The sequence below is a fragment of the Salvelinus alpinus genome, chromosome 24, assembly GCF_045679555.1.
Source record: "Salvelinus alpinus chromosome 24, SLU_Salpinus.1, whole genome shotgun sequence".
Lineage (NCBI taxonomy): Eukaryota > Metazoa > Chordata > Actinopteri > Salmoniformes > Salmonidae > Salvelinus > Salvelinus alpinus.
In genome coordinates this window covers 45841334-45855465 of record NC_092109.1, presented here as the reverse complement: position 1 = coordinate 45855465, position 14132 = coordinate 45841334, and the positions used below count along the sequence as shown (strand labels likewise).

At 48.3% G+C, this 14132-nt stretch overlaps 1 protein-coding gene across 4 annotated transcripts in view; it reads right to left on the bottom strand.

Moving 5' to 3' along the window:
- Positions 1-2679: 2679 nt before the first annotated feature.
- tpte (transmembrane phosphatase with tensin homology) overlaps positions 2680-14132 on the bottom strand; it is a 44424-nt gene continuing 32971 nt past the window's right edge. For all 4 annotated transcript variants that reach the window (XM_071362888.1, XM_071362892.1, XM_071362893.1 and 1 more), the window contains exons 16-19: positions 4823-4920; positions 4617-4712; positions 4245-4315; positions 2680-4107 (exon numbers count right to left, since the gene is read on the bottom strand). In XM_071362888.1, coding sequence (XP_071218989.1) covers positions 4005-4107; positions 4245-4315; positions 4617-4712; positions 4823-4920 — 368 coding nt within the window. In that variant the 3' untranslated portion in view covers positions 2680-4004. The remainder of the gene's footprint in view (positions 4108-4244; positions 4316-4616; positions 4713-4822; positions 4921-14132) is intronic.

Here is a 14132-nt window from a genome sequence, read left to right as displayed (position 1 = left end):
ATCCCTATCTCCATCCATGGCTAATTTAGGAAAGGGATGATTATTTTTTTAGCTAGCTAGCCACTGGAGGAGAACTCAATTGTCTTTCAGTTAATAATGACGTTTGGCTTCTGAGGTGATGTGATTGGTCTGAAGCCAAATCCAAACTGGCTTCCCATTCAAAGCTGAGCTCACTAAACTTAACTCTTTATTTTAACAAGCAAGGGCCAGATGCTCGCTGGCTTCCCTTGCATTCAACGCTATGGGGGACCGCTTCAGTTACACAGACGGAGGGGTGCTGATGCGTTCTCTGGTGAGATAAAGAACATTTAGCCTCGGGAATTGAAGGATATTAAATGAACAAAGACGAAAAAAGTCTCTTGGACACCACGCCACTGTGAAAAATGGAGAACTATCCAGACCATGAATAAGGGGTCCTTGTGGTATAGCTGTCCCTGTTCATTCCTGATTTTAATTTTAGATTAATCTGATAGAGTTCACCAAATCTACGGACACAGTTTTGAGAAATATTATTTGAAGTTTTGAAGTAAGTCACGGGGCTATTTCAAGAAACTACATGAGAATGTTTCAGTTAATATCCATTATCACGTTTCCCCCCCCCCATTTTTAACACCTTTTGAGAGTTTGAAATTGGGACCCTTTGCTCTGGACAAGGGCATTTCCAGGCATAGAGCTCCCCAAACAAATATTGTCATATAATTTTGATTGTTCCGACATTAAAGAATCTCAGCTCATTTCCTGCTATTCTACACATTTTGCCATGAGGCGGAGAGCAAGTTTTAAAGCTAAATCTGGCATGGGTCCTCAGAAGGTTCTACAGCTGCACCATCGAGAGCATCCTGACCGGTTGCATCACTGCCTGGTACGGCAATTGCTCGGCCTCCGACCGCAAGGCACTACAGAGGGTAGTGCGTACGGCTCAGTACATCACTGGGGCCAAGCTTCCTGCCATCCCAAGCTTCCTGCCATCCAGGACCTCTATACCAGGCGGTGTCAGAGGAAGGCCCTAAAAATTGTCAAAGATTCCAGCCACCCTAGTCATAGACTGTTCTCTCTGCTACCGCACGGCAAGCGGTACCGGAGTGCCAAGTCTAGGTCCAAGAGGCTTCTAAACAGCTTCTACCCCCAAGACATAAGACTACTGAACATCTAATCAAATGGCTACCCAGACTATTTGCATTGCCACACCGATGCTACTCTCTGTTGTCATCTATACATAGTCACTTAACAATACCCACATGTACATATTACCTCAACTAACCGGTGCCCCCGCACATTTACTCTGTATCGGTACCCCCCCTGTGTACAGTCTTGCTATTGTTATTTTACTGCTGCTCTTTCATTACTTGTTACTTTCATCTCATTCTTGTCTGTATTTTTTGAAACTGCATTGTTGGTTAGGGGCTCGTAAGTAAGCATTTCACTGTAAGGTCTACTACACCTGTTGTATTCGGCGCATGTGACTAATACAATTTGATATGGTACCAACCCCCCCCCCACCTCCCCCATATCCGTACCTACCAGCTAGCTAACTGTGGGCAAATTGTTTTGACCTTCTGCAAATCTTTGCTAATGCTATCTAGCGCTAGCTCGTCACAAATTATGGCAAAGCAAAGCTCACTCATGAGCTTTTTCAAAAATCTATCAGTCATAATCAGACCAACCTGTCAGTCATCAGACAAATCTATCAGTCATCATCAGGCCAATGTATCAGCCAATCTGTCAGTTTAAATGTATTTGGCTAAGGTGTATGTAAACTTCCGACTTCAACTGTACATGCATACGCCACTATGGGGTTGTTAACAGTGACGTCTGGTACGTCAGAAGCTTGTGGAGCAGGGCTTTGTAAACAAAGAGTGTAACGATGTGATCTATGTGACTTTAAAGAGGTCCAGGATAGGAAGCCATTTGACCAGGGCCCTGTGGCACTATGAAGGGAATAGGAAGCCATTTGACCAGGGCCCTGTGGCACTATGAAGGGAATAGGAAGCCATTTGACCAGGGCCCTGTGGCACTATGAAGGGAATAGGAAGCCATTTGACCAGGGCCCTGTGAAGGGAATAGGAAGCCATTTGACCAGGGCCCTGTGGCACTATGAAGGGAATAGGAAGCCATTTGACCAGGGCCCTATGATGTCATCATTCGTCGCCCTTGTCACGAGACACACTACTTCCTTCCTGTCTGTTGTCATGGGAATGCATTTACAAACAGAACCCTTCAACCGAAGAATCTGAGTTTTGTAAAGTTGTGCGACGGGTATAATTCTAGTTGTATAGTCATTACTGATCATCAAGTCTTTATATTACAGAAATGACAACATGTACAATTCATTACCATGCCTGTTGAGACTGGACATTGACAGTAAACTTAAAAATAAGGTATCATTACACTCATGAAGACTAGACTGCATTAAAAGTTAAGCCTAGATTCAATCTGGACCCGTGGAAGATCGTGTTATAGCGAGATTGACGTTTCCCATTGAGCCGACATATGCTGCGTTTACCGTGAATGTGGTCTCTGTGAACGCGGGAACATTGCCTTTAAAACGTGCATAGCCTTTAAAACGTGCCGACAAAAGTCAAACGGATTGAATCTGGCCCTTAAAACCTTTGTCATCTACAATATGTACCAGTATAATGTATAATTTGAGTAAAATATGAAGAAAAAAAACACAACATGACAAATGGAAATGTTTATTTTAAGTTGGAATACACTGATATTTTTGTGAAATAGAACCCCAGTCTTCCTCTCCTACAGCCCAGTAACTATCAGGAGGGCTCTGCTACAATGCAGGATCAACAAGTTAGCCAGCTAACTGATAAACAAGAAATATCTATTGATTTTCTGGTTCATTAAGTTAAACTCAGAAATGTGTTTTTGGTTGTTGAGTCAATTCGACCATGCCTATTTCAAGTTTATCCTTACAAAAAAAATTATACAAAATTACAAAGTTATTTCAAAAATATTTAAGTTTAGTTTGCTAATTTATAGATCTTGCTCTGTAGTATACCCCTTTGGATTGACAGGAGAAAATTAGCATAGAAAATTCAAAATTACATTTATAAGCCTGGTTTCAGATTATCCTAGTCCTGGACAAAAAAAAACACTTTCAATTTAAATATCTGTTTAGTCCAGGACTAGGCTTAATCTATGTCCGGGAAACTGGCCCATAAATCTTCCAAGGTCTCCACAACAATCATCTTTAAGGTTTTAGTAATGAACATCCCTCACATCCAAATGATCCCTTTTTTTAACAGAAACGTATAAAATGTAAAAAAGGAAATCCACAGATTTGACCACAGAGGACTAATGATAAACTAATAACGGTCTAATGATAAACTAATAATGGTCTAATGACCACAGAGGACTAATGATAAACTAATAACGGTCTAATGACCACAGAGGACTAATGATAAACTAATAACGGTCTAATGATAAACTAATAACGGTCTAATGACCACAGAGGACTAATGATAAACTAATACAGATCTAATGGCTCAGTGGACTAAATGATAAACTAATACAGGTCTAATGGCTCAGTGCAAACAGACACCAGGTACTCTGTCCCAATAATAAATCACCTTTCTCCTAAAAAGGTGTACACACCTTCGCTGCTTCCCCGAGTTGGATTGGTGGGTGTTTCTACCATATGTATTCTACCAGTACTTATCAAATGATAAGAAAAGGAAGTGAACGAGTGCACACTCTAGGAGAAAGGATAGATGATTGGGACATAGCCAGTCATTTCTGGTAGTGGAGTGTCTTTTTGGCTAGTTCAGGAGGTGCAGACCCTTTGGTCTGACAGGACTATCAAGGGGTCAGAGGTCAGAGAAGGCATGAATCTCAAAATGGTACCCTATTCTCTATACAGTACTTTAGCTTTATACAGGCCCCATGGGGGCTCTGGTCTGACAGTGCACTATATAAAGTGCTATTTGGTACACAGACAGGTTTGTTATCAGGGATAAGGGCTCAGAGTTGGACAGGGGTTAAAAGGTCAAAGGTCATGGTTCAGAGAAAGACAGGGTGACTCCAAAGTCCTCCTTGTAGAGATCCCAGGTCTTGGCTTTGTGGGGGTTGTCCAGTTCTTCTCTAGACAGGACCAGTCTGGGAGGGGGTACAGGACAGAGAACAAGGCATTAAACACACAGGGTTTTAAAAGACTGAAGTACAGCAGCATTAGAAACGGCCTTGTGTCGTTGCCGTATTAGGGCTCATTCCCACAGATGGAGCAGACAGCCTACCTGTTGTTCTCTATAAAGGAGGTGTTGAACCAGAAGTAGAAAGGACAGTCTTCATATCCTTTAGGGAGACCCTGGAGAGGAAGATAAAGGAAGCCGTATTAGAAGCCAATATACTGAAGATAAAACTCACACCAAAAGGGCTATGAGAGAGTGAATTGTATCTGTGTTACATTTTAAATAGGTTCCTTAACACCAGCTTCCAATGACTTTTAAAATGTTCTCCTTAATAGCAGCTTCCATCAGTTGTGTTACGTTTAAATTCTTCCCCCAAATACAAGCTCCAGTTAGTTGTGTTACGTCGAAAGTATTCCCCTGAAAACAGGTACTCTTGTGTCACGTCTAAATTCTTCCCCCCCATCCACAGGTACTCACAGCAGAGGACTCAAACATTATCTTAACGTCACCGTTGACAACAGGCCCCTCCTGCAGGCTGATCACCACCGAGTTGTTACCAGCATCAGGAAACACCTGGGACAGATCAATACATGAGGAAAACACCCGGGACAGATCAATACATGAGGAAAACACCTGGGACAGATCAATATATCAATCAACCAATCAGTGTGTGTGTGCCTCACCGTGCAGTTTTCTTGTTTGGCACAGACACACAGGAACACCAGCTTCTTCTTTACAATGATCTTCACCTTCAAGTCACTACCGTTCCCTTTACCCACACCTAGAACACAGAGGGGGGGGAAAGGATTCTCACTACCGTTCCCTTTACCCACACCTAGAACACAGAGGGGGGAAAGGATTCTCACTACCGTTCCCTTTACCCACACCTAGAACACAGAGGGGGGAAAGGATTCTCACTACGGTTCCCTTTACCCACACCTAGAACACAGAGGGGGGGGAAAGGATTCTCACTACCGTTCCCTTTACCCACACCTAGAACACAGAGGGGGGAAAGGATTCTCACTACGGTTCCCTTTACCCACACCTAGAACACAGAGGGGGGAAAGGATTCTCACTACGGTTCCCTTTACCCACACCTAGAACACAGAGGGGGGAAAGGATTCTCACTACGGTTCCCTTTACCCACACCTAGAACACAGAGGGGGGAAAGGATTCTCACTACCGTTCCCTTTACCCACACCTAGAACACAGAGGGGGGAAAGGATTCTCACTACGGTTCCCTTTACCCACACCTAGAACACAGAGGGGGGGAAAGGATTCTCACTACCGTTCCCTTTACCCACACCTAGAACACAGAGGGGGGAAAGGATTCTCACTACGGTTCCCTTTACCCACACCTAGAACACAGAGGGGGGAAAGGATTCTCACTACCGTTCCCTTTACCCACACCTAGAACACAGAGGGGGGAAAGGATTCTCACTACGGTTCCCTTTACCCACACCTAGAACACAGAGGGGGGAAAGGATTCTCACTACCGTTCCCTTTACCCACACCTAGAACACAGAGGGGGGAAAGGATTCTCACTACCGTTCCCTTTACCCACACCTAGAACACAGAGGGGGGAAAGGATTCTCACTACGGTTCCCTTTACCCACACCTAGAACACAGAGGGGGGAAAGGATTCTCACTACGGTTCCCTTTACCCACACCTAGAACACAGAGGGGGGAAAGGATTCTCACTACCGTTCCCTTTACCCACACCTAGAACACAGAGGGGGGAAAGGATTCTCACTACGGTTCCCTTTACCCACACCTAGAACACAGAGGGGGGAAAGGATTCTCACTACCGTTCCCTTTACCCACACCTAGAACACAGAGGGGGGAAAGGATTCTCACTACGGTTCCCTTTACCCACACCTAGAACACAGAGGGGGGAAAGGATTCTCACTACCGTTCCCTTTACCCACACCTAGAACACAGAGGGGGGAAAGGATTCTCACTACGGTTCCCTTTACCCACACCTAGAACACAGAGGGGGGAAAGGATTCTCACTACCGTTCCCTTTACCCACACCTAGAACACAGAGGGGGGAAAGGATTCTCACTACCGTTCCCTTTACCCACACCTAGAACACAGAGGGGGGAAAGGATTCTCACTACGGTTCCCTTTACCCACACCTAGAACACAGAGGGGGGAAAGGATTCTCACTACCGTTCCCTTTACCCACACCTAGAACACAGAGGGGGGAAAGGATTCTCACTACGGTTCCCTTTACCCACACCTAGAACACAGAGGGGGAAAGGATTCTCACTACCGTTCCCTTTACCCACACCTAGAACACAGAGGGGGGAAAGGATTCTCACTACCGTTCCCTTTACCCACACCTAGAACACAGAGGGGGAAAAGGATTCTCACTACGGTTCCCTTTACCCACACCTAGAACACAGAGGGGGGAAAGGATTCTCACTACCGTTCCCTTTACCCACACCTAGAACACAGAGGGGGGAAAGGATTCTCACTACCGTTCCCTTTACCCACACCTAGAACACAGAGGGGGGAAAGGATTCTCACTACGGTTCCCTTTACCCACACCTAGAACACAGAGGGGGGAAAGGATTCTCACTACGGTTCCCTTTACCCACACCTAGAACACAGAGGGGGGAAAGGATTCTCACTACCGTTCCCTTTACCCACACCTAGAACACAGAGGGGGGAAAGGATTCTCACTACCGTTCCCTTTACCCACACCTAGAACACAGAGGGGGGAAAGGATTCTCACTACCGTTCCCTTTACCCACACCTAGAACACAGAGGGGGGAAAGGATTCTCACTACCGTTCCCTTTACCCACACCTAGAACACAGAGGGGGGAAAGGATTCTCACTACCGTTCCCTTTACCCACACCTAGAACACAGAGGGGGAAAGGATTCTCACTACGGTTCCCTTTACCCACACCTAGAACACAGAGGGAAAGGATTCTCACTACCGTTCCCTTTACCCACACCTAGAACACAGAGGGGGAAAGGATTCTCACTACGGTTCCCTTTACCCACACCTAGAACACAGAGGGGGGAAAGGATTCTCACTACGGTTCCCTTTACCCACACCTAGAACACAGAGGGGGAAAGGATTCTCACTACGGTTCCCTTTACCCACACCTAGAACACAGAGGGGGGAAAGGATTCTCACTACGGTTCCCTTTACCCACACCTAGAACACAGAGGGGGAAAGGATTCTCACTACGGTTCCCTTTACCCACACCTAGAACACAGAGGGGGGGAAAGGATTCTCACTACCGTTCCCTTTACCCACACCTAGAACACAGAGGGGGGAAAGGATTCTCACTACGGTTCCCTTTACCCACACCTAGAACACAGAGGGGGGAAAGGATTCTCACTACCGTTCCCTTTACCCACACCTAGAACACAGAGGGGGGAAAGGATTCTCACTACGGTTCCCTTTACCCACACCTAGAACACAGAGGGGGGAAAGGATTCTCACTACCGTTCCCTTTACCCACACCTAGAACACAGAGGGGGGAAAGGATTCTCACTACCGTTCCCTTTACCCACACCTAGAACACAGAGGGGGGAAAGGATTCTCACTACCGTTCCCTTTACCCACACCTAGAACACAGAGGGGGGAAAGGATTCTCACTACCGTTCCCTTTACCCACACCTAGAACACAGAGGGAAAGGATTCTCACTACGGTTCCCTTTACCCACACCTAGAACACAGAGGGGGGAAAGGATTCTCACTACGGTTCCCTTTACCCACACCTAGAACACAGAGGGAAAGGATTCTCACTACGGTTCCCTTTACCCACACCTAGAACACAGAGGGGGGAAAGGATTCTCACTACGGTTCCCTTTACCCACACCTAGAACACAGAGGGAAAGGATTCTCACTACGGTTCCCTTTACCCACACCTAGAACACAGAGGGGGGAAAGGATTCTCACTACCGTTCCCTTTACCCACACCTAGAACACAGAGGGAAAGGATTCTCACTACCGTTCCCTTTACCCACACCTAGAACACAGAGGGGGGGAAAGGATTCTCACTACCGTTCCCTTTACCCACACCTAGAACACAGAGGGGGGAAAGGATTCTCACTACCGTTCCCTTTACCCACACCTAGAACACAGAGGGGGGAAAGGATTCTCACTACCGTTCCCTTTACCCACACCTAGAACACAGAGGGGGGGAAAGGATTCTCACTACCGTTCCCTTTACCCACACCTAGAACACAGAGGGGGGGAAAGGATTCTCACTACCGTTCCCTTTACCCACACCTAGAACACAGAGGGGGGAAAGGATTCTCACTACCGTTCCCTTTACCCACACCTAGAACACAGAGGGGGTAAAGGATTCTCACTACGGTTCCCTTTACCCACACCTAGAACACAGAGGGGGAAAGGATTCTCACTACCGTTCCCTTTACCCACACCTAGAACACAGAGGGGGGAAAGGATTCTCACTACGGTTCCCTTTACCCACACCTAGAACACAGAGGGGGAAAGGATTCTCACTACGGTTCCCTTTACCCACACCTAGAACACAGAGGGAAAGGATTCTCACTACCGTTCCCTTTACCCACACCTAGAACACAGAGGGGGGAAAGGATTCTCACTACGGTTCCCTTTACCCACACCTAGAACACAGAGGGGGAAAGGATTCTCACTACCGTTCCCTTTACCCACACCTAGAACACAGAGGGGGGAAAGGATTCTCACTACGGTTCCCTTTACCCACACCTAGAACACAGAGGGGGAAAGGATTCTCACTACCGTTCCCTTTACCCACACCTAGAACACAGAGGGGGGAAAGGATTCTCACTACGGTTCCCTTTACCCACACCTAGAACACAGAGGGGGAAAGGATTCTCACTACGGTTCCCTTTACCCACACCTAGAACACAGAGGGAAAGGATTCTCACTACCGTTCCCTTTACCCACACCTAGAACACAGAGGGGGAAAGGATTCTCACTACGGTTCCCTTTACCCACACCTAGAACACAGAGGGGGGGAAAGGATTCTCACTACCGTTCCCTTTACCCACACCTAGAACACAGAGGGGGGGAAAGGATTCTCACTACCGTTCCCTTTACCCACACCTAGAACACAGAGGGGGGAAAGGATTCTCACTACGGTTCCCTTTACCCACACCTAGAACACAGAGGGGGGAAAGGATTCTCACTACCGTTCCCTTTACCCACACCTAGAACACAGAGGGGGGAAAGGATTCTCACTACGGTTCCCTTTACCCACACCTAGAACACAGAGGGGGGAAAGGATTCTCACTACCGTTCCCTTTACCCACACCTAGAACACAGAGGGGGGAAAGGATTCTCACTACCGTTCCCTTTACCCACACCTAGAACACAGAGGGGGGAAAGGATTCTCACTACCGTTCCCTTTACCCACACCTAGAACACAGAGGGGGGAAAGGATTCTCACTACGGTTCCCTTTACCCACACCTAGAACACAGAGGGGGGAAAGGATTCTCACTACGGTTCCCTTTACCCACACCTAGAACACAGAGGGGGGAAAGGATTCTCACTACCGTTCCCTTTACCCACACCTAGAACACAGAGGGGGGAAAGGATTCTCACTACCGTTCCCTTTACCCACACCTAGAACACAGAGGGGGGAAAGGATTCTCACTACGGTTCCCTTTACCCACACCTAGAACACAGAGGGGGGAAAGGATTCTCACTACCGTTCCCTTTACCCACACCTAGAACACAGAGGGGGGAAAGGATTCTCACTACCGTTCCCTTTACCCACACCTAGAACACAGAGGGGGGGAAAGGATTCTCACTACCGTTCCCTTTACCCACACCTAGAACACAGAGGGGGGGAAAGGATTCTCACTACGGTTCCCTTTACCCACACCTAGAACACAGAGGGGGGAAAGGATTCTCACTACCGTTCCCTTTACCCACACCTAGAACACAGAGGGGGTAAAGGATTCTCACTACCGTTCCCTTTACCCACACCTAGAACACAGAGGGAAAGGATTCTCACTACGGTTCCCTTTACCCACACCTAGAACACAGAGGGGGGAAAGGATTCTCACTACGGTTCCCTTTACCCACACCTAGAACACAGAGGGAAAGGATTCTCACTACGGTTCCCTTTACCCACACCTAGAACACAGAGGGGGGAAAGGATTCTCACTACGGTTCCCTTTACCCACACCTAGAACACAGAGGGAAAGGATTCTCACTACGGTTCCCTTTACCCACACCTAGAACACAGAGGGGGGAAAGGATTCTCACTACCGTTCCCTTTACCCACACCTAGAACACAGAGGGGGGAAAGGATTCTCACTACCGTTCCCTTTACCCACACCTAGAACACAGAGGGAAAGGATTCTCACTACCGTTCCCTTTACCCACACCTAGAACACAGAGGGGGGAAAGGATTCTCACTACCGTTCCCTTTACCCACACCTAGAACACAGAGGGGGGGAAAGGATTCTCACTACCGTTCCCTTTACCCACACCTAGAACACAGAGGGGGGAAAGGATTCTCACTACGGTTCCCTTTACCCACACCTAGAACACAGAGGGGGGAAAGGATTCTCACTACCGTTCCCTTTACCCACACCTAGAACACAGAGGGGGGAAAGGATTCTCACTACGGTTCCCTTTACCCACACCTAGAACACAGAGGGGGTAAAGGATTCTCACTACCGTTCCCTTTACCCACACCTAGAACACAGAGGGAAAGGATTCTCACTACGGTTCCCTTTACCCACACCTAGAACACAGAGGGGGGAAAGGATTCTCACTACGGTTCCCTTTACCCACACCTAGAACACAGAGGGGGGAAAGGATTCTCACTACCGTTCCCTTTACCCACACCTAGAACACAGAGGGGGGAAAGGATTCTCACTACCGTTCCCTTTACCCACACCTAGAACACAGAGGGGGGAAAGGATTCTCACTACCGTTCCCTTTACCCACACCTAGAACACAGAGGGGGGAAAGGATTCTCACTACGGTTCCCTTTACCCACACCTAGAACACAGAGGGGGGAAAGGATTCTCACTACCGTTCCCTTTACCCACACCTAGAACACAGAGGGGGGAAAGGATTCTCACTACCGTTCCCTTTACCCACACCTAGAACACAGAGGGGGGGAAAGGATTCTCACTACCGTTCCCTTTACCCACACCTAGAACACAGAGGGGGGAAAGGATTCTCACTACCGTTCCCTTTACCCACACCTAGAACACAGAGGGGGGAAAGGATTCTCACTACCGTTCCCTTTACCCACACCTAGAACACAGAGGGAAAGGATTCTCACTACCGTTCCCTTTACCCACACCTAGAACACAGAGGGAAAGGATTCTCACTACCGTTCCCTTTACCCACACCTAGAACACAGAGGGGGGAAAGGATTCTCACTACGGTTCCCTTTACCCACACCTAGAACACAGAGGGGGGAAAGGATTCTCACTACCGTTCCCTTTACCCACACCTAGAACACAGAGGGGGGAAAGGATTCTCACTACCGTTCCCTTTACCCACACCTAGAACACAGAGGGGGTAAAGGATTCTCACTACGGTTCCCTTTACCCACACCTAGAACACAGAGGGGGGAAAGGATTCTCACTACCGTTCCCTTTACCCACACCTAGAACACAGAGGGAAAGGATTCTCACTACCGTTCCCTTTACCCACACCTAGAACACAGAGGGGGGAAAGGATTCTCACTACCGTTCCCTTTACCCACACCTAGAACACAGAGGGGGGAAAGGATTCTCACTACCGTTCCCTTTACCCACACCTAGAACACAGAGGGGGGAAAGGATTCTCACTACCGTTCCCTTTACCCACACCTAGAACACAGAGGGGGGAAAGGATTCTCACTACCGTTCCCTTTACCCACACCTAGAACACAGAGGGGGGAAAGGATTCTCACTACGGTTCCCTTTACCCACACCTAGAACACAGAGGGGGGAAAGGATTCTCACTACGGTTCCCTTTACCCACACCTAGAACACAGAGGGGGGAAAGGATTCTCACTACGGTTCCCTTTACCCACACCTAGAACACAGAGGGGGGAAAGGATTCTCACTACCGTTCCCTTTACCCACACCTAGAACACAGAGGGGGGAAAGGATTCTCACTACGGTTCCCTTTACCCACACCTAGAACACAGAGGGGGGAAAGGATTCTCACTACCGTTCCCTTTACCCACACCTAGAACACAGAGGGGGGAAAGGATTCTCACTACCGTTCCCTTTACCCACACCTAGAACACAGAGGGGGGAAAGGATTCTCACTACGGTTCCCTTTACCCACACCTAGAACACAGAGGGGGGAAAGGATTCTCACTACGGTTCCCTTTACCCACACCTAGAACACAGAGGGGGAAAGGATTCTCACTACCGTTCCCTTTACCCACACCTAGAACACAGAGGGGGAAAGGATTCTCACTACGGTTCCCTTTACCCACACCTAGAACACAGAGGGGGGAAAGGATTCTCACTACCGTTCCCTTTACCCACACCTAGAACACAGAGGGGGGAAAGGATTCTCACTACCGTTCCCTTTACCCACACCTAGAACACAGAGGGGGGAAAGGATTCTCACTACCGTTCCCTTTACCCACACCTAGAACACAGAGGGGGGAAAGGATTCTCACTACCGTTCCCTTTACCCACACCTAGAACACAGAGGGGGGAAAGGATTCTCACTACGGTTCCCTTTACCCACACCTAGAACACAGAGGGGGGAAAGGATTCTCACTACGGTTCCCTTTACCCACACCTAGAACACAGAGGGGGGAAAGGATTCTCACTACCGTTCCCTTTACCCACACCTAGAACACAGAGGGGGGAAAGGATTCTCACTACGGTTCCCTTTACCCACACCTAGAACACAGAGGGGGGAAAGGATTCTCACTACCGTTCCCTTTACCCACACCTAGAACACAGAGGGGGGAAAGGATTCTCACTACGGTTCCCTTTACCCACACCTAGAACACAGAGGGGGGAAAGGATTCTCACTACGGTTCCCTTTACCCACACCTAGAACACAGAGGGGGGAAAGGATTCTCACTACGGTTCCCTTTACCCACACCTAGAACACAGAGGGGGGAAAGGATTCTCACTACGGTTCCCTTTACCCACACCTAGAACACAGAGGGGGAAAGGATTCTCACTACGGTTCCCTTTACCCACACCTAGAACACAGAGGGGGGAAAGGATTCTCACTACCGTTCCCTTTACCCACACCTAGAACACAGAGGGGGAAAGGATTCTCACTACGGTTCCCTTTACCCACACCTAGAACACAGAGGGGGAAAGGATTCTCACTACCGTTCCCTTTACCCACACCTAGAACACAGAGGGGGAAAAGGATTCTCACTACGGTTCCCTTTACCCACACCTAGAACACAGAGGGGGGAAAGGATTCTCACTACGGTTCCCTTTACCCACACCTAGAACACAGAGGGGGGAAAGGATTCTCACTACGGTTCCCTTTACCCACACCTAGAACACAGAGGGGGGAAAGGATTCTCACTACGGTTCCCTTTACCCACACCTAGAACACAGAGGGGGGAAAGGATTCTCACCACGGTTCCCTTTACCCACACCTAGAACACAGAGGGGGGAAAGGATTCTCACTACCGTTCCCTTTACCCACACCTAGAACACAGAGGGGGGAAAGGATTCTCACTACCGTTCCCTTTACCCACACCTAGAACACAGAGGGGGGAAAGGATTCTCACTACCGTTCCCTTTACCCACACCTAGAACACAGAGGGGGGAAAGGATTCTCACTACCGTTCCCTTTACCCACACCTAGAACACAGAGGGGGAAAAGGATTCTCACTACGGTTCCCTTTACCCACACCTAGAACACAGAGGGGGAAAGGATTCTCACTACGGTTCCCTTTACCCACACCTAGAACACAGAGGGGGAAAGGATTCTCACTACCGTTCCCTTTACCCACACCTAGAACACAGAGGGGGGAAAGGATTCTCACTACCGTTCCCTTTACCCACACCTAG